This window comes from Impatiens glandulifera, chromosome 3 (assembly GCF_907164915.1).
Source record: "Impatiens glandulifera chromosome 3, dImpGla2.1, whole genome shotgun sequence".
In the NCBI taxonomy this organism is placed as follows: domain Eukaryota; kingdom Viridiplantae; phylum Streptophyta; class Magnoliopsida; order Ericales; family Balsaminaceae; genus Impatiens; species Impatiens glandulifera.
Window position 1 is genome coordinate 18,420,693 of NC_061864.1, and position 21,747 is coordinate 18,442,439.

The 21,747-nt window shown below is 30.9% G+C and overlaps 4 protein-coding genes across 4 annotated transcripts; 3 read left to right on the forward strand and 1 right to left on the reverse strand.

Annotated features, from left to right (window-relative positions):
• The first annotated feature begins 3,910 nt into the window (after positions 1-3,910).
• On the forward strand, positions 3,911-6,735 carry LOC124930901 (NPL4-like protein 2). Its single transcript, XM_047471270.1, has 2 exons — positions 3,911-5,055; positions 6,331-6,735. Exons 1-2 carry the CDS (start codon positions 4,072-4,074, stop codon positions 6,583-6,585), a joined length of 1,239 nt encoding a protein of 412 aa, XP_047327226.1. The 5' UTR covers positions 3,911-4,071; the 3' UTR covers positions 6,586-6,735.
• Positions 6,736-6,875: 140 nt separating this feature from the next.
• LOC124931093 (protein RESISTANCE TO PHYTOPHTHORA 1, chloroplastic) lies at positions 6,876-8,578 on the forward strand. The gene is made up of 4 exons (XM_047471483.1): positions 6,876-7,241; positions 7,811-8,021; positions 8,110-8,279; positions 8,365-8,578. The coding sequence occupies exons 1-4, from the start codon at positions 6,978-6,980 to the stop codon at positions 8,389-8,391; spliced, it is 672 nt and encodes a 223-aa protein (XP_047327439.1). The 5' UTR covers positions 6,876-6,977; the 3' UTR covers positions 8,392-8,578.
• On the forward strand, positions 8,207-11,039 carry LOC124931092 (probable galacturonosyltransferase-like 4). Its single transcript, XM_047471482.1, has 3 exons — positions 8,207-8,279; positions 8,365-8,433; positions 9,570-11,039. The coding sequence occupies exons 2-3, from the start codon at positions 8,421-8,423 to the stop codon at positions 10,661-10,663; spliced, it is 1,107 nt and encodes a 368-aa protein (XP_047327438.1). The 5' UTR covers positions 8,207-8,279; positions 8,365-8,420; the 3' UTR covers positions 10,664-11,039.
• Positions 11,040-16,260: 5,221 nt separating this feature from the next.
• Positions 16,261-20,053, reverse strand: LOC124932517 (CSC1-like protein At4g02900). The gene is made up of 10 exons (XM_047473165.1): positions 19,696-20,053; positions 19,379-19,537; positions 18,935-19,070; positions 18,644-18,745; positions 18,217-18,336; positions 18,020-18,100; positions 17,591-17,931; positions 17,270-17,515; positions 16,873-17,197; positions 16,261-16,791 (listed from the first exon to the last, which is right to left on the reverse strand). The coding sequence occupies exons 1-10, from the start codon at positions 20,007-20,009 to the stop codon at positions 16,294-16,296; spliced, it is 2,322 nt and encodes a 773-aa protein (XP_047329121.1). The 5' UTR covers positions 20,010-20,053; the 3' UTR covers positions 16,261-16,293.
• Positions 20,054-21,747: the final 1,694 nt, after the last annotated feature.

A 21,747-nucleotide genomic window follows, 5' to 3' on the forward strand; every position in this document is an offset into this window, starting at 1 on the left:
ATAATACTTAATAATACGACAGACTCTACTGACTTTCTTGAACTAATCTCGTAAAGCATATCATATAATAATAATATTATAAATGATGCTCATCAGACAACTACGATCATTGAAAGTTCGACGATTTTTCTCCAGCCAGCAGATAGTCCACCACAGAATGATTGAGATGATAACCAAAATATGTACGTATGTCTGCTGCTGTAAAAAAGTTGAAGGTATCAATGAAGTAGTAAAATTAAATAAAAATAAATATATATGGAGTTTTATGAAATATATTAATTTAGATGAAGATATTTGGTATAAAATAGGAATCAACTTAATTATCTGTTACCTCTCAATATCATTAGTTATTTTAACTTGCTTTCTGTGATAAATTAATCATATAATTAACTTATTTTAGTGTATAAATCAATTTGATGGAACTTTAATAATAAATTCCTCATGATTTTAGTCAATTCCCAACAATTCGCATGATGAGTATTTTTTATTTTTAGTTTGTTGCTATTTTTTAGCATCTGATTATTGTTTCATCTTGGTCATAATTTTATTTTTTGTTTATATGTTGTCAATTAATAACGTTTAAATAATAATAATAAATTAAAAGAAGAAGAAGTCAATGAAAGATGATACATTAAAGAAAAAAACTCATAAAATGAATAATGAGTCTTCAGATTTTTTAAAAAAAATTACTATTGAGATTATTTAAATGACTTACTTTGAGTTATTAGGTGAAAAATCTTGAAATTATATTTAATGAAAATACATTTTTTTTATATAAAATAAAGAGTAATTTGATATTTTAGTTTGATAAATTGATGGTTAAGATGATGATTGTTTATTTATTTATTTAAATAATCTTTGTGGAGAGTAATTTATAATGAATTTAAAATAAAATGTTACAAATTGGAGTTTTCATTTAAAATAGCCTTAAATGAATGGAGAAAGTGTCAAACTTAGAAATTTTTAGTAAAAGTCTCCTTCAATGACTGCCAACTCCACTGGTCTTCTTAATCACTTTGAATCTATACACTTCAATTTCACGACAAATTAATTAATATCATTCTTTGAACTTTGAATGTAGAATGAATAATATTTATTTATTTTCTTGACCAGAGAGTATTTTTCGGGTGACTTAGTGTGTTGAATTTGAATGTGTATATTTAATCTATCATAGTTATTATATTTTATGTATCAATATTATAGTTTGATTTATGATGGTAAGCTAATTTTTATTTAATCATGATCTAAATTATTTGATACAGTATGTCACAATATTTGACAAAAGTAAAATAAAGGTAGACTTTTCCAAATTATAACCCAAAACAATTATATACAGGACAATCCATAAAAAGAAGAACAAAGAAATTGTAGGCATCATTGATCCATCAAGATTCAGAAAACATAAGCTAGGTGAGATTATCTTCATCAAAAACCTCTTTTTGTTTCGTTGCATGCGATCTTTAATGCACTCATATTCATATATAAGGACAGATTCAGGATTTAAGGTTGGGTGAACTTGAATTTAGTATATATATATATTTATATATATCAAAAATATTATAATGTTTAAAAGAGTTGAACTCTATAAGTAAAAAATAAATGATGTGTTGTTAGATAAAATTTTCATTAGTGATTTTGGATGGTACATATAGTGATGAAAATTTTTCATTAATTTGACGTATTCTCTCTTTTTAAATAAGCAGATTGACATTTCATTATTTTATATACTTATACATAATTTGAATATTTGATGGAACAATTAAATGTAAGGTTGAAAAAACATAAAAAAAATATATTTAAAAAAAAATAGAAGAAAATAAAAATTATAAGAAAAAATTAAATAGAAATAAATTTTACCTCTTTTGGGAATTAAAAAATATACATAAGAATTTTATTGAAAATAATTAGAGAAAAGAGAATTAATAAAATAAAATCTAAATTTTGTGTTTGCATAAAAAAAAATTACCAACGAAAATTAATGTTAGATCTATGGAAGAATTAAGGTATACCTAATTTTATTTTATTATATATATAATATAATATAAAATATATTATTTTTTATAAATTTTGATTTTTACAAATAACTTCATAGCTTGAAAAATCACTCAAATCCAACAACAAATTTCGCATAATCTCAAAATATATGAACTTCTTAGTTTGTTCAAATGAAATTTGAGACTTAAACTTGAAGTTGAGTGTTTATTTACCTCCTCCTCTAAGATCATAGACCTACAGCTCTAGCTTTTTATTTAATTCTGCCAGAGAGCTAAAAATGTGGTGAAGGATAAAAAAGATTTTTGCAAAAGAAAAAGTCCTATGAGAAACAATTTTATTTTTTTAAATTTAAATATCTTTTCAATTTCAGACTGACAAATTAATAAAAGGAAAAAAATTGTAAATCAAAGTAATAACACATGAATTTTGTTTCTGAATGATTAAAATTGTGATAATTAGAACCATTGTTTTAAAATATGCGGGGTTTATCCCGCCGACCGCAAAACGGTTTAATGGACGGTCCAATTTTAACTTTAATACGTTAACCTTACGAACCCGTCAAAATCCGGTCCGGTCCGATCAGACGGTTCTACCGAACAACAGAACCAGAAATTTCCGCTTCGAAAGGTCCATGTGATTGTATAGTATCCTTATCTTTTCTTTCTTCTTGTTTTTTTGGGTCTGCTCCTTCGTCTGAACCGGGAGCAAAGGTTTTGCCATTTCTTAACTGAAAACCGAATCCATTGCAGAGATAAAACCAAAATCAGATCTCTGAGATAGAGAAAGAAAGCGGAGAAACATGCATGAAAGCAAATGAAGTTTTTAGGTTGTCAATGACTATCATCTCAAGATCTCATCCCTTCCTCGCTTATCAATCTGCATATTATCATTATTTATGTATAGTTTTAATTTTTGATATTTTAAATTATAGATAATGTGATATTAATTTAATGGACAAAATATTTAGTTTAATTAATATTTATTTGATTATTTATATATATATATATAAGTGACATACTAATATATTTAAATTTATTTATTTTTTAAAAATAATTAAAGTCCGGTTCAACCAGTGGTTTAGACCGGTGGAAACAAAGTTCACTCAAAAAAACGGGTTGATGACCGGAACGATTTTCAAAACAATAATTAAAACGACATATGTGACCATTCAACTTTCAAATTTTATAAAATAAAAACTATTCAAGTTTTAATCTTAAATAACAATTAAACTTTAAAAAAAATAATAAATATTTAAAATAAAAAGAATAAGTTTAAGTCGCATAAAACAATAAACCTCCGAGAGTAAGTCTGATTTATAGAGATTTGGTGAGATGAAGTTTTATTTAATTATTATTATGGCAGCTAAAAGTTGGGTCTAACAATAATTGTTGGATTCTGCTTAACAACAATTAAAGTCCAATTAAAATCGTTTAATGAATATGAAGTGTTAGTTTCTCAAAAGTTAAAAGAGAAAATCATTATTAGGTAACTTTTAAATCTAAAACTGTTATTATATATACATATATATAATTTTATTTATAATGTTTTAAACTGAAGTATAAAATATTACGACTCAAATATAATTATTATTATTATATATATATATATATTTGTGAATTAATCAAATATTTTCTTATCGATTATAATTTAAATATTAGGAAAGTTTTTATATAATATATAATATATTTTATTTTATTATAAATATATATTTTTATGGGACAATATTCATATGATTTTAGAAATTTAGATTTTAGATATAGAATTACCAAAGATAAAACGGTTGAAGGCCCAATTAGAAGCCCAAATAATAAAACTAAAGTATATATTGTGACATGGCAAGATATTATTGGATGTAGTATAAGATTCACGAGACCCTAAAAGCAGATAATTCCGTCTTCTCTGTATCTTCTTCCCCACGGAGAGTACCTGATTCTGTGAACTATCTCTCTCTATATACAGCAACTACTCTCTCTCCTCAAGATCCTTCTTTTATAGATTAACTCTCTTCTTCCTACGCTGAAATCTATTTTAAACATCGATCGTTTCAAGATAAATTAAAAGAGAAGATTACCGAAGATGGTGATGATAAGAATTCGAAGCAGGGATGGATTGGAGCGTGTCACAACCGAAGATCCAAATATCACCATCTCTAATCTCAAATCCATTATCGAATCCCAACTCAGAGTTCCTGTCACTAATCAAACACTTTCCACAAACCAAAGTCTCCTGCTTGCTAAAACCCTAGACGATTTATCCAGATTCACCGATATGTCCGATCCCAATGCTTCCATATCCAGACTCGGAATTGGACACGGATCGATTATTTACCTAGCTTATGAGGGACAACGATCCGTAGCCGGGCCTAATTTCAATCCCTCTGGCTCATTCGGCCGTAAGATGACAGTTGAAGACCTAATCGCGAAACAGATGCGTGTGTCGCGGCAGGAGAATCCTCACTGTGAGTTAGTCTCCTTTGATCGCGACGCGGCGAACGCGTTCCAGCAATACGTTAGTGATGCACTTGCATTTGGTGTTAAGCGCGGTGGTGTAATGTATGGAACTGTATCGGAAGAAGGGAAGGTGGAGGTGGATTTCATCTATGAACCGCCTCAGCAAGGAACTGAAGAGAATTTGATTCTTTTGAGGGATCCTGATGAGGAGAAGCTGGTTGAAGCGATTGCTATGGGGTTGGGAATGAGATCAGTTGGGTTTATATTTACACAGACTGTAAGTCAAGATAAGAAGGATTATACAATGTCGAATTCTGAGATTTTACAGGCAGCAGAATTGCATGCTCAGAGTGAATTGAAAGAATGGGTGACTGCAATAGTTAAGTTGGAGGTGAATGAAGATGGGGCTGCAGATGTTCATTTTGAGGCGTTTCAGATTAGTGATGTTTGTGTTAAATTGTTCAAAGAAGAGTGGTTTGAAACAGAGATTCCTGAAGATGCTGATCCTAAGCTTTCTAGGATGAAGAAGGATGTAGTTGTTGGAGTGAAGGATACTAAGGAAGTTGACAATGATTTTTTCTTAGTGGTAGTGAAGATCTCTGATCATCAGGTATATATATTTCGATATCTTTTGTTCGTATTGCTGCTGCTAAATGTGTTTAACCATGTCATGATCTTTGAAGCATTACTATTTCATGACAAATTTTCAAGAGAAATTGACCATTACCCTTTATCAAAAGATAATTTCCATGAAGATTAGTTGTATTACTGATTCTAATTTACGTCAAAAATCAACCTCAAATTGTTGGTATTCAAGCTTTAAAGTTTTTATCTTAGCCGATTGAAGTCTACTGCAACTGAGCTTAACCTGAAATTGTTAGGGCAACTTCTTTTTGGGCAAAGATAATGTTATTAGAACAGTTTTCTTCATTAGATAAGCTTTCCCCATTTCAGGATTTCAGGGCAATTCTTAATTGTTTCATCATTGCATGTATATTGCTTTTGTCTTGATTCATATATATTATGTTATTTAGCCGTTATATTGCTAAATGTGAACCCATTCTTAGAGATCAACTGATGGATGGATTATGATTCCATGGTTGTGATTGATAACATAACTTATAACTTAATGTTCACCATTATGTGCTTATTTGGTTTAAGTTAACAAAATTTTATATTGAAAAAAGATGAAGAGTCATTACAAAGTATTGAAGACAATGATTCAAAAATAAAATTTGAAGGAACATGGTCCAAATCTCCATGGCTAGCCCTATTTGCCACACAATCAGCCTGAACTCGAATTGTTGGAAGAGTATCTAAAAGTCGATTCAGATTCAGTTCCACAGAAGTTTGTTTGATAATCCTACAATGTTTCTTTCCCTTTCACCATTCGTTTCAATGATGTTATTTGTCAAATTTTGCCTTTTAGCAACATCAATTTCCCATTCTATTGCCATAATTTAGTACAATCCTTCTATTTTTAGAACAAAAGCTCACCTTAATCAAATCACTGAATTATCATGATTCAACTTAAAGTATAAAATTTGTCTTAATTCGGTATCGTAGTAAGAGCATCCAATTTAACCTTGAAAGTTAATCAAAACTTACCTGATTACTTACTAGTGCAAAATAGTATTTTTCCCTATACTTTGAGTTTTTTTTATGTAGTTAATCAAAACTTTCTACTTTGATGCTTCACTTAAAAAATTACATATAATTTTCATCAAATCAACTTACATACCAAGAAGATATTTTTGGTTTTTAGCATTTTAGTTTTATCAATAGCATCCTCAATTTATGTAGGTTGTTTTGTTGTGTAACATGATAACATATATATTATGTGATTTAAAAACTTTTGATCCTTGTTGAATGTGCAAAAATGCAGGGTCCACTTTCATCAAGTTTTCCAATTGAGAACAGGAACATACCAGTTACAATGAGGGCACTGAAGAACCACTTGGATCGAAACCGAGGCCAATCCTTTGCAAGAAGAATTTCGGATTTCCATCTACTGCTATTACTAGCCAGGTTCTTGGATCTGAATGCCGACGTTCCTGCTTTGGCGGAATGTGTACAATCACAGTCCTCGGTTCCTGAAGGTTATCAGATCCTGATTGAATCATTGGCCAGTTCTTCTTGAAGATCCTGGATTCAGTCTTAGTCATAATTCCAAACATGCTTTCTTAGCAGGCCAAGTCATTCATAGGCTTTGGCACTTTGGTTGTATACATTATATTTAATTAACTTTTAACTGTATTTATTTTGCTACAATTTCCCTTATTTTCTTCAACTTCTATTAGTAGTATTGTTTGGAAAATGGTTTTTTTGAAAATTTATAAATAAATCGAGTGAGTTAATTAAATTATTTTTAATAAAATATATATAATTAATTAAAAAAATAATAAGGGAAAAGAAGGCCTTACGTTCGTTATCCGCCTCTGCCAGCCTGATCGGCAGTTACCGCTCTTTCTCTCTCTCTCTCTCTTCTCTCCGATGAAGTTCGAAGCGAGATAGCGTAAAGGAAGAGTAACTATGAGTTCCTTAGTTTTACGGCCTTTCGGCAGTTTTCAGTTCTTGAAGCATTCCTCAAGCTCTGTTTCGCAAGTTCGTTTCAGCCGATTCAAAGTTTATGCGAATTCAAACGATATAGTAGATGCGAAAACGACGGTTGGAGGAGGTGAAAGCGGTCTGGAAACATCAAACTCAGTGATTTCTGTTGAAGATGATAACAAGTATGACAAATCGTCTACGAATGCATCTACAGCTCCTGTTTCAATTGAGAAAGATCTTAAGAAGGTTCGTATCATTCAGATCAACTAGACTAGCTCAATCGAATAACGTATTTTGTTCCAAATTCGGCTTAGATTAGCTCAACTAGACTTTCAGAGCAAGTGAATATTAGAAAAGTTTCTCATAGCTTGTTACATACCGCTGAAACATTTATTCGTAAATGAAAATGATACGAATGAACTGCTGAAAAGTTTCTGTTTAGGATTGGATTCTAGCTTAGTGAAGATTATGTGAAGCTCTGATCTAGAAATGTATCGCATTAATGTAGATACATTTTGCTGTCTGGATGATTAACAGACCAACTTTGCTGAGAATTCTTTTGTCTTTAGATGATGATGTTATTTGAATTTTGAACATTGACTATCTTAATCTTGCATATTCAAATGTTTTGATGAATACTATGGAAACGGAAGATTAGAACATTTGAGCAGAGAGTATATAGATAGATAGATAAATCATGAAATCAAGCCCTTGCACAAACTGCATGACTTGAGATATTCTGAAATCAGATAATTGCTCTTCGAAAATGCTGTCAAGATATTTGTACACATCTGTAATACCTTGATTTTGAACAGGTTGTTCAAAAGACAGCTGCAACTTTTGCACCAAGAGCTTCTACTGCCACCAAGAACCCTGCTGTACCTGGTTCAGTATTGTACACTGTGTTTGAGGTTCAAGCCTATGTCTCAATGTTAATTGGAGGAGCTCTATCATTCAATCTCGTATTTCCTTCAAACGAACCAGATATATGGAGATTAATGGGAATGTGGTCAATTTGGATGTTCAGTAAGTTCGATTTTGGGAGATTATATAGTAGATTTGATTGAACTAAAAGGGTAAAGTAAATGCAGGCTGATATCTAGCTCTTTTGCAGCTGTCCCTTCTCTTCGTGCTAGAGATTGTTCGAAAAATGAGAAAGAAGCTCTGAATTATCTCTTTCTCCTCATCCCATTGATGAATGTTATAATTCCTTTCTTCTGGAAGTCCTTTGCAGCCGTATGGTCTGCAGATACAGTTGCATTTCTTGGCATGTATGCTTGGAAGGTAAATCTCTTCTTCTTCTTTTCTTTTATGAACAACAACAACCTGCATTTTCACTTGTTTTCCTGATTTAAACTTCCTGATGCAGATGGGTTGGCTACAGAGAAAAGAATAGAGATTGAGTTATGAACAATTGATCAATTTATGTGGAAGGAAGGTAATATAGAAACTCATCTTCTTCCTGAATACTAAGCTTGATACTAAGCTTGTTTACATCTCCTCTCCTGTAAGTAAAGTAAATCAGAAACCTTTGATAGATATTCATTAGATTCTGCTGGAAGAGATAAATACTATTATCATAACTAGTAGAGACCCGCACCATATGCCTCACTAGGGGGTCAACGATCACTAGGGGGTCAACGAGTCGAGTACTATACTCGGACTCGATTTGCATTATATATACTTGAATTAGAACTCGATCGAGTACCAAAATTTATACTCGAGTACCAAAATTTATACTCGAACTCGGCTCGTTAACAACTCAATTTACTCGAGATCGAACTCGAAAAATTCAAAAATTAAATTTTATTAACTAAAATTACGTATTTTTTACTCATCTTCTAGAATGTGGAAGATTAAGCATGGTTAAATCGATTTTGCTCATTTGCCTGGAATGTGGAAGATAAGCATGTGTAAATCGATTTGCTTTTTTATTGTAAGAGAGTAAGAAGTAGATGATAAGTTTCAAATTACTCGAAATATAAAACTTAAACTCGAGCTCGATCTTGTAATCGAATTCGAGTAAAACTTTGACCGAGTTACTCACTATCAATTTGACTAGTGCTTTGACAATTAAAATGAGTATAAAATAGTCTAATCTCCTCCCTTGAAATTTCAATTTACATATACCACCAGCAGGGAATATAATTCTCTTTAAGATTTGAATCCTGGTTTTTACTTTGGAATGTGAAAACTTAAGGATGGTGTTAATTCCTCCCTCTAGGGTTGAGAAACCTTGGATATTTTTTTAGGTTGAAATTTGAATATATTGTAGAACATGAAGTCCTAATTTGGTATTATGGGGGAGATTTTCTATATATCCTCCTCCCCTAAGTAAGGCCTAAGGCCGAATTTTGTTCTCTTCCTCAAGAAAAACCAATGAATAATCTATCATTCTCTCTCTTGGGAGTGGATGATTTGTCCAACTGAATCCCCTAAAGCTTCTCTTGACCAGCGTCCAATGGCTGCTGGTGCTGCTTTCCATTAATCTTTCTTTCTCATCCATTTTTGTCTCTCTCTCTTAATATTTGACTCCCCTCCATTCTTTTTTAACTCAATATTTCAAATGCCTAGGCAGGATGGCCTACCGGAGGAGCTGCTCCTCTTCCTTACATCTCTCTGGCCGCCACCTGTCTCTCTCTCCACTCGTCTTCCTCCTATTCCTACTCCACCTCTCCGCCGCCGCCACCACCCACACCGGAGGAGGAACAAATCTCAACACCAATGTTCGAATCAGACCCCGGCGACCGCAAGTCCCCTTCTTCCGGGAAGCTCCGGCATTCCGAAACGGAGACACCTGCGGGTCTCAAATTCACGTGGCAACAACCCTAGACGCAAACTACCTCCGAGGAACAATGGCGGCGGTGTTCTCGATCATCCAACATTCAACTTGCCCGGAAAACGTAGTGTTCCATTTCCTATGGTCTCGGGTAGACCCAAAAATATCGTCGAGTATCCGATCAACGTTCCCTTATCTGTCGTTCATGTTGTACCGATTCGACCCGAATCGTGTACGTGGGAAGATATCTAAGTCGATACGAAAGGCGTTGGACCAACCGTTAAACTACGCACGTATATACCTAGCGGATATACTCCCGGACCACGTGAACCGCGTGATTTACCTGGATTCGGATGTGGTTATGGTGGATGATATAAACAAGCTGTGGGCAGTGGATTTGGAAGATAGGGTACTGGCTGCACCGCAGTATTGTCATGCCAACTTCACAAAATACTTCACTGACGGATTTTGGTCGGATCGGTCGTTGGCGGAGGCGTTTAACGGGCGGAGGCCGTGTTATTTTAATACGGGAGTGATGGTGGTTGATGTTCGGAAGTGGAGGTTGGGAGGGTATACGCAGAAGGTGGAGGATTGGATGGCGGTGCAGAAGAGGAAGAGGATTTATCATTTGGGGTCTTTGCCACCTTTTTTGCTGGTTTTGGCTGGAAATATAAAGGCGGTTGATCATCGGTGGAATCAACATGGGTTAGGAGGGGATAATATTGAAGGGAGGTGCCGGAATTTACATCCGGGTCCGATTAGTTTACTTCATTGGAGTGGAAAGGGTAAGCCTTGGCTACGGTTGGATTCACGGAAACCATGCACCGTTGATCATCTTTGGGCTCCTTATGATCTCTACCTTTCCTCTAAGCACTCATTTGAGGAATGAATGAATGAATGAACTGGAGAGACTAAAAAAAATTGAAAATGAAAATTAACTACTGGAGGAGATTAAAAGAGAAAAGGATTAGGATTTAAAAGGAAAGGAAAGGAAACAGAACAACAACAAGAGTTACAGACATTTTTGGAAAGAGAAGGATTATATTTACTTGCATTTTATTTTTCTTTAAAATTATTTATTTAATAAGCTTTTTTTCTTTGGATTCTGTATACTAGGTTTTTAGATTTTAGAATTATGACCAACCCCAAGCTTAGTTCTCGAGCATATCATGTAACAGTAGCAATAGAGACCATCACCCTTTTTTTTATTTTTTTGTTGTAATTTTCTTTGCCATCAAATGAAGTTTACATGTTTCAGTTTTTTTTAAGTCATATATGAGCCTATTTAAAAACTAATTATTTTTCTATCAGGCTGAATATGAAAGGATGTATGTGACTAATGTTAGTGATAATTAACTGGACAAAAAATTGTTATTTTTTATGATTTATTTTAGGGCATTGAATACTGAAGTCTATCCTTTTATGACTCAAAGTGCTCCTAGAATGATAAATTAAACATCCACTATCATTTACTCAAAGTTAAAAGCATATTTACTAGCCATAGTTAATAATGAATGTAATTATATTTTGATTTGATTTTGAAAAATTATATTTTTTATATTTGAATAAATATCAAATGTATTTAAAATAAATAAATTAGTTAAATTTAGAGAGACATAATTTATAATTGTATTATATATATCTTTTTATTTATAAATACTATTTCATTATTTGTGTAAACATTAAGATAGTAACTTTGTTCACTTGCAGCACCACACGAGGAAGAAAGTTTAGTTTAGATTAAAGACAATAAATATGATCCAAATGTTTGGAAAAAAATTGAAATTAAAAGGGTTAAAAGTGAAAGAAAATTTTATACTTAATCTTACTCTTACAATTTTATAACTCATTTTAGGTAAAAGTTGTTCCCAAACATTATAATATACAATTTTTTAACCAAACATGAACACTTAAATTTACTATAGATATTATATAGAGTACTATATCTCCAACAAACAAACTGAGAATGAATGAAGTGTGTTGTTGACTGTTGTTTACTATAAAGTTTATTGAAATATTCGCATATATATTGTACAAACTTTCTATAAGATATATATTATAATATGTTTGAAAGAAAATACACATAAAAGAGGAATTGATCGAGATCCATAATCAATCTCCCATAGAAATTAAAAATAGACTCATGATAATTATGCAAAGAGCTGCTTAATTAATAATAAATTAATTAAGGTGCAAGTATGATTGTTTATTATTATTAAAAATAGATAAATTAATTAGTTTCGGGTTGAAGGAGCCTGGTTGATCTTGAGCTTGGTTCGATTGATATAATTGGTAAACCTGAAATTCAAACTATCCGCCCTTTTAGTTTTACTACTACTACTACTACCCATCATTATGCCTTGTTCTTTTTTCTTGTCTCCTATTTTGAATGTGGACGAACCTCTGATCTTCGCCTTTGCACGATCAATATACCCTGAAAATCCCTCATCATCACCATCGCCATCGCCATCATCCTTCTTTTTTATTCCACCTCCGCCGCCGCCTCCGCCGCCAACCTCCGCCGGCGGTTTACTCTTTCCGGTACTTTTGACGGTGCCGTTTCCCTGAGGAGGATACGCCGACGACGGTGGTGGCCCTGGTGGGTTGATAACTGAACTGATCGGAATCTCGACTGAATGGGCGGCGGTGGTGGGGGTTGGAGAGAGAGAAACACGGTGCGTTTTTCTGAAAAGAGAGCTGGAAAAACAACAATTGTCACATACGCCGTCGTTTGAGGTCCTATGGGTTTTTCCCATTTTCTTGATTTATAGAGAGAGAAGTATGTGACAATTGTTTGTTTGTTTGTTTATGGGGAGGGAGGGAGGCTTCACAATTATATATATATATATATATATAGTCCCTCTAACGTATATAATTTTTATTATTTTATCAGATAAAGTATAGTTTTAATATTTAGTTAAGGTCCAACTTTCTCTTTTTCTTTTTTTCATTAATTGTTCTCACTTTCTTTTCTTTGAGATTATTTGTAAGCTTAAATCTTTTATATATATATATATATGTTTGGCAAAATTATTTATCAAAATTTTGTTGCAGCTTCTTCCACAACTTTGTAAAAGTATTATTTTTTTAATTCAGATTTTATTAAATATATTTCATTTTATTTAATCACATTTTCCGTATTAAATATAAATAAAATTAGTTAATTTTTTTAGCTTAATCATTTTTAAAAATAATTTTAATTATAAAACTAGTTTTAGATAAGTGAAATTAGACTAATTTCAATTTCATGATGTCTTTTATTTAGGAAAGTTACATAATTATAATTAATGATAATTTCATTATGAAAAAAAAAAGAATATGATAATTTTTTTAATATATATTATATATTTTATTTAAATATTTCAGTTGAGCCAATTATGATATCTTAAGTTTCAAGATATTTTTTTAAGTTTTTATTTTCTTTAAAAACAAAATATATTTCAACATTTTAACTTAATAAATTAAAAAAAATTATCGGTTCTACATTTTAACCACATAAATTTAAAAATAAAATATCGGTTCAATATTTTTTAACTTTTTAAATTAAAAAATATATATTTTTTAAATATTACTAAAATAGAAAAGACATCCTAAATTTTAAAAAGAATATTATTTATTGAAAATTTTAATAGTCTTTAAATGATAAAATTACTTTATTTTAAAAAAACATAAATAAAATTTAGTTCTTTAACTTAATAAATTAAAAAAATTATCAGTTCTACATTTTAACCTCCTAAAATTAAAAATAAAATATCGGTTCAACATTTTAACTTTTTAAATTAAAAAATATATATTAAATATTATTAAAATAGAAAAGAACATCCTAAATTTAAAAAAAAATATTATTTATTGAAAATTTTAATAGTGTTTAAATAATAAAATTACTTTATTTTAAAAAAAAAATATAAATAAAATTTAGAACTACAATTCTGAACTAAAAATAGTGGAATTAATTATATTTGAATTCTAATTCTTAATATTAAATAATTTACTAAATTTAAAAATTAAAATTAAATCTTATAATTTTAATGTCAATTACAGTTGAATTCAACACTCTAAAATATAAATATTAGAGTATATATCAATTTTAAAATATAGATTTTTTTTTTAATTTAGAAATCTTAACTTCTTAACTACAATTTCAATTTATAATGTTTTTATTACAAAAATATTATTACATATCATTTTCAAATATTGGTTGAATCTCTATTAAATTTTGTACCCACGGAAATGTAAACTTTGACATCTTATTAAAGTTTTTGAGATATATCATTTTTTTCTAGTAAACAAAAGCAAACAAATGCAAAATAATATTGTTAGCAATTTAGTTGTTTAAACTAGAGTAACAAAATTTATTATTATTTTTCTTTTGAAAATGTAAACATGACATCTTTTATTACAGTTTTGTAATTTTTGCAAGGTTATTTCATTTCACAAATAATAATAATAAAGTTATTCAAATATTATAATGTAAAATAATTTAACATTTACTATTGTAATAATGTTACAATATGCATGTACAATAAAAAATTATTTCTATTTTTAAAATTTTTGAATTAAGAAGAACTAACCTGACACCTACGATCAAAATCTCCATTCAACACAAAGCGTTTTCAGATAAAATCGAGCCGTAATATTTTGGTCTCTTAAACAAATAATACTAACATATTTTTATCTGTGATAAAAGTGTTTTTAATATGAATTAAAATTAAATTTTTTGATTTATTAGTTAAGAATATATGGCAATTCTATCTGTACTCTAAATAGCATCTTTAAATACTTTAATATAAAGCTAGTTTATTCTGCCATGTTTTTCAATAGGTGCATTTTGATTTTTTGAATGAGTTATAATTAGTATAGACTAGACCATCCTTTATTTAATTAAATAATTGCTTCCATCAATCTAATCAGCATCTAAGGTTAGAAATGTCAAAAGAAATGAGGCCTTTAAGCTGTTCAAATTCACATACAACCAACTAGGAATTTGGAAAAACACATTTAAAGTAGAAAATTTGAGAATTTTTAAATAAATAGGTATCCGATTCTATCTGTTAGATTTCCAATTTCCCAATCACCACCAAATTTTGTATAAATTATTTCCATTTATTTTGGTGTAAGAATATTTGGTAGTCTTTGTTGGTATAAGAATCACAAATGACCCGACTTGAGGCCTAGAAGAAAGAAAACAAAAACAAAAGAATGCACATACATGTCATCTTTTTTTTGAAGAACAACTGGAAGAATCAAAACAGCTGTGCATTACATTTTTACAGACATTCTATCTTAGTGCTCTATTTTACCATTTCATATTAAATTTCACAAACTATTTTAGTTATTTTAAGATTTGAAAGCTAAAGCGTTAAAAGAAGTTCCATTTAATTAGTAAAATCTTAGAATTTTAAATGAGGCTAATTATTATGGTTTTATGTAAATTTACAATTTACGATTTATGATTTTACAATTTATAAATTATTTCGATTTTATAAATTTCTATAATTTTACAAAAATAAAGTGAATTTATATATTTTTTAAAATTATTGCTTATTAAATAAATAAACTTATGTAATTAGTTTTGTAATTAATTTTTTATTAATGTTTGAAAGTTGTAGCTTTTTTTAGTGAGTATTTAATTTTTTTCTAAACTAATTAGTCAGTCTTATAAACTGGTTGATTATAAATTTGAGAAATAATTAACTAGTGTAAAATTTCAAAATGGAATATAAGCTCATGAAAATAGTCAGGTTAAAATGACTTTTTTTTATTTGGGTTATTAAAATAATCATAATAAAAAAAACATATTTCATTCGTCTCTTTTATATCACACCATTCAAAATATTAAAATATTTTTTTATTTTAAATTACATTTTTTTTATTTTATCATTATATATTAATATCATTTAAGTCTTTTTATCCAAAATATTTTTGCTTCTTCAAAATCAACACAAATCATTATTTTTTTAAATAATTCAGGTTTCATAAAAACCTTTATCTTATTTTTAATAATAAAATTTCAATCTTATTTACAAATTTTCATTAGTCATTATTCAACTTCAATTAATACAGATAAATATGGTTAATCACTTAGACAGGTAATATTTTTGTAAAAAAAAATGTTTTAAACAGAAAAATAAATAAATAAATAATATAAACCATATAAAAGGGAGTTTGAATGATAAATTGGATAAAAATATAATTACTCAAATATAACAACAACAACAACCGAGAATCATGAAAAAAAAAAGTGTTGTTCAAAAAAATGAATTTAGAATGGCAGCAAAAATCTCAAATCACTAACCAATTGAGAGTGATAACAAGTAACAGATTAATAGTTAATTTCCCAAGCCCAAATTGAGCTAACACATTTTTTTTGTGGTTGTAATGAATAAATATTAGAAATGAATCAAAACCAAGGTTTTGACCAAGCAAAATTGACAGAAAAATGCAGTCTTTTGAGGTTGGTTGTTGTTGTTTTGATCATATAATAATTATTATTATTATTGGAGTTTGAATTTGAATTGATCAAGCTTGATGCATGTCATGAGAACGGTCAGGAGTAGTACCTTGAGAAGAACCACCATGCTGACTACTATCCTTTACTGAACTCCTCTTAGTTGGAACAAGTGGACTGTTCTCTACCAATTCATCCATATATGCTTCTTCTTCTTCTTCCTTTGCTATCTCTTCTCCTTTGAATACCGGATGCACGTATGCATCCTGAAGATACGCTTTCAAATTCAGCCGAGGTTCTGTTGCCAACTCTAACGTATCCTTAACCATCGCATCCTGAATTGGGAATTTCGTGAATGCAGACTCGAACCGACCCTTGCAGAATCTATGGAACCATATTGTCAAAACAGGTAGAGCAATCAAGAATGGTGTTGAATGTGACGCTTCTTTCGCGCTCAACAATCCAAACAACAGCACTTGAGATATTAACATGCATATTATTATATGCCTGTGCACGTCTGGCCAGAATCGAGCCCCACTCTCGTACTTTTGATCATACACATTAATGATCTGACCCAACCAAAGAGCAGACACAACCATCATGTCATAACAAGTTTTGAATAAAAGAATATATGATAAAATCTAATTTACCTGATGGCGGTAGACAATGTAGGAAAAGGCAAAGAACACGATGATGAAAGGAAGAAGTATAGGCGTGACTGCTGCATATACCAATCCCAATAGGAAATAGAGCTGTATCCTTGGCTCTGAAGATGCAAAATCCAAGCTGCCAGCATCCATTGCCTTTTCTCTGTCTCTATCAGTCTTAACAAAGAATGCATTCTGTATGTGGAACATAACTAAAGGACTCAGCCTAACAATCTCTGCAGCAACTCCAGACCATCCATCAACCATTGTGTATGTTATGAAGAAATTTGCTCTTCTCGGGATTGCTACACCTAGAGTTTTTGGTATCCTACAAATCAAACAAACAAATCACTCTTATTTATACCATCATCATCTTTTAAATAAATAAATTCATACTTACTTGGATGGAGACTGGTTCAGGAAAGCTTGGAGCTGATCAAGTGCTGATCCAGTTATCACACTTCCAAGGAAAACATTAACAAGTATGAAAAAGTAATATTTCCCTGCAGACCTCCTCTCCAAGTTTGATAGTGACGTAAGTCCTTCTATTTTCGACATTGTCATCAAAATAGAAGGGAGTATAATCAGGAATATCTTCAATGCAATGCCTGGAAGAAAACCTTGAATAAACGATTTTATAATGCTCCTGCAAGCAATTATATAACAACTCGTCATTCACCATTCACTAATTACTACCTTAATGTTATATACACACACATACATCTCCATCAATGGTCTGATGAAAGGGAAGACCTTGACAATCCCATCAATGTTGGCTAAAGACTGAACAAATGTGATGGGAATCATGAAGAAGAAGATGAGGAAAAATAAAGCAACTGCCATCAGCAGCCTTCTGATCGACAGAGAAACATATGGTATCGCCAGATTACTCCAATAAATGTCACGTGGCTCAGGAGCCCATTCTGTTAGCCAGATTGTTGGGTTACTTGTTTGCTGAGTTTGAGCACATATGGCTGCTCCCCATCGAGTTCTGAATGAAACAAATGCAGCTGGTATTACTGCATTTGGATCACTTAGTACCTTCTCTCGTTCTACATCTTCCTGCAAATTGTAACCATTTCTTCATTATCACTTTCTAAACTTCCAAATTTATAACCTAATAGTTTATATTTGTGCTAGGTAGACTTACTTCTTCACTCAAACATTTGAGTTCAGACTCATAACGGTCAATTGCATCAACAGGCGTTCCGCAGAGCCCCCAGACACCTGTCTATACATTGGCTTGATGTGAGACATCTCTAACACACTGGTTTTCTTATTAATGGAAAATAAAATAAAAAAACAGAAAGGCTTAGTGCAGTCAGACTTTCTGAGGAGAAAAAGTACCTTTATGGTTGGTCTAGTAGAAGGGTTCCTCTCAAACTTGTTTTGGTAATAAGTTAGCCAGTTTAGTAATTTCTTCTTCTTTTCCACTATCGATGCAAGGAGATTTGCATTATAAACAATCTACAAGACCAGAAACATAAGCTTTGGTACATGAGTGCAATTTCTAAAAACACAAATAAAAGTTTTGGTCATTTCCCATGAGATAAATTTGCATTTGTAGTAATGTTTCCAAACATGCAGGTAAGATTTTCCGCATTCAATTTACTTTTAGTTTTGAGTTGAGATATTGTTATCTTCATTAGCCTAAACCCGAGTGACTCATCTTCCCACAATTCATTTCATGAAAAGTATTAATTTCTATTGCCATCTAATCTAAAAAACAATGAAGAAGCATTCAAGCTTTGTTATCATAACAAAAGAAATGAACCTGATGTGTAAGGTACTGATCACGATGATTTACACAAAAGAAATGTTCAACGTGCTCGCTAACAGATTCATCAGGGTCAGGAGGAACATTTCTCACAAGAACCTGCAAAAGTAATCGAAAATACTCATCAACCTAGCTGGTCAAAAGATAAATTAAACACATTATAATGGTGTTAATTAGTTTGAGACAAGATATTAATTTGCAAATTGTACTAACTTCAGAATAAACCAATGCAACATATACACCAAGATTAGATTCAACGTAATTCTCCAATTTGTTAAGCCAACTTACTGTGAAATGATCTGGACGACGACCCTCAGATGCAAGAAAATGTAGTCTCTTATTAGCTATGATTTTATACTCATTATATAACACATAATAAGTCCAACCTGTGAAAACATATGCCATTAAGATATGGGCCCAAAACCTGAAGAAGAAAAAAAAAATGTATTTCTTAGTTGCAAACAAGGATCACCAAGTAACAAAATATACATCTACAAGCAACTAAACAAATTGTGTTCTCTAATATTGAGAAATTGTTCTACTGTGTTCTACATAGATGTTCACCATTGTGTCCTATTGACTTCTTATATGTATTTTCTGGTGCAGATAACGAATTAACAACCTTCTAAGAAAAAACTTCCACATTTAAGGATTAGTTCATACATTTTTAAACAGATGAATAATAGAACATATTGAAATGGTAAGTGTACAGATGTGAAATATGAACCTCACCTGTTGGAACCAGAAGGCACATTCGATATAGAAAGCTTGTCAACTTTATCGAATGTAATATGATTAATATCCTTGATATTTCCTAATGTTTTCCCGGTCCAATTTATAGGAATCAAGACTCCAAAAGCAAGTGCAGTTATTGGAATGAATATTTTTAATCTGTAAATGATTTCAAAATATGTTATTATACAAGAATAAAGCATGTAATAATGTGTTATTAACCAGTTGAGCTCTTTTTTCTGCTTTAGAAGTTGAATGTAAACTCAATTGCCAGAAATTAGACCATATTAAAAAAGGAAGTCAATGATGAAGCTCACCCTAGAAGGTAAATCCGAACATACATAGCAGAGTCCAGCCCTGCATGATCTATAAGCTCTGGTTCAGGCATTCTTAAAGCCGCATGCATCCAAGTCCAAAATTTTATGTATGTTCTGAAGTCCAAGTTAACGAATTTTGATGCAAAAGCTCGGTTGTGTGTTGGACTGCTTCTAATACCCTTCAAATACCATTTTGGGAAATAAACTCTATCATTGAGTGGCTGAAGTCGTAACATTGAGAAAGCCAGAAGGAAACCAATGGCCGAAAGAATATTAATAGCAGCAGAAAGGCCAATATCCTGGAGGTTTGCCATTTTCTTCCTTCAAAACCGTAGGATCCCTGAGTAATAAAGAAATTTCATAGCTAAATACTGTTAATTAATCGAGTAAAATGGATTCATTAAGAGTGACAAATCTCCAAATAATCCAGTTATATCTCATCATCGGCTCATGATATCAAATTTTATTCCACACTTCAAAGACTATGCACATTTTATACACATAATCTGATTGAATTCCATAAACTCTAATTTCCAACAACTATGCACATCATAAATGAAAAAAACTAACAGAGAAAAGGTAGCCTCAAGCTGAGATAAGATTGTGATTTACTACTTAATCCATACATATATATACCTAAAATGTTGTAATTCACATATTCTTTGAAGCTTATACGCTCATGATTATCTCTACAAGAGAATCTAAAGTCAGAAAAAATAGGTTTAATCATCTGATTCGATCGAATCCACTGATACATCAATCTATTGTCCTCTTATCTACATCTATGTTATGAATCAATTTCAAAAGAATAATCGAAAGGTAAAAGAGCCTCACAGTTACGGAATCCTTTAGAAATCCGGAGTATAGAGTATTGAATCTATGAGATACTCAATAGATCTACTACTTGGATAATCGGTTCCTTCTTTTCAGCTTCCATTTTGCAGCAGTTCGTGAGAGTGACGAGTGAAGAAGTGATCAACATTATGCTTGTGCTTGTGTGAGCGTGTATGCGTCTGTCTGTCTCTGTATGTGTGTGTGTGACTGTGTGTGAGAGAAAGAGAATGAAAAAAGGCGGGGAGGAGAAGGGAGGCAAGTGGCGGTTAGAGAGAAAACATCTCTCTACGCTACAAATCCGTTTTCCAAGATGTAACAGACTTAACCGTCTACAACTTTTTCGAATCATTAAAATTTTAAATACGTTTTCATGCAACATTCTTATTTTTATTATTATTATTATTATTATTTATTTAGTATAATAACTATATATTTATATAGGAAGATTCATATATTGAACAAAAGTTTCATGTCATTTATTCATAAAAAGTCATTCAAGTAACTAATGAAGAAGAAAATTACATTCTTTCAAACCATAAAAATTCAAAATATTGAAATTTTAATTTCAATTTCATAAGAATTGACATTAATTACAATTTATAAGTTTTGAAAAACTATATAATTGTAATTCAATCTTAATTCATTTGTTTTGTAAAAAAAATATGATAAAATAATTTTAAAATATATTATTTATTTTATTAAAATATTAGTTTGACACAACTAATTAGAATAACTTAAGGGTTAAGAGATTTTTTAAGTTTTGATTTTCATTAAAAAAAATATCAATGCAACATGTTAACTTCATATATTATAAACCACATGTTGGTTCGACATTTTAATTTCCTAAATTCAAAAATGAGGAAAGGCTTATGGTGGATACCTAGGCACCCAGAGACGAGGAAGGGCGTAGTAAGCGACAAAATACTTCGGGGAGTTGAAAATAAGCATAGATCCGAAGATTCTCAAATAGGTCAACATTCTGCTCATGAATTCATGGGCAGAGAAGAGACAACCTGGCGAACTGAAACATCTTAGTAGCCAGAGGAAAAGAAAGCAAAAGTAATTCTCATAGTAGTGCCGAGTGAAATGAGAGCAGCATAAACCGTGAAAACGGAGTTATGAGAGAGCAATACAAGCGTCTAATTCTATAAATTCTATTAATGCATGAAAATTAGAATGTGAGTAATAAAATTAAATCAAATTCATATAAAATTCAAA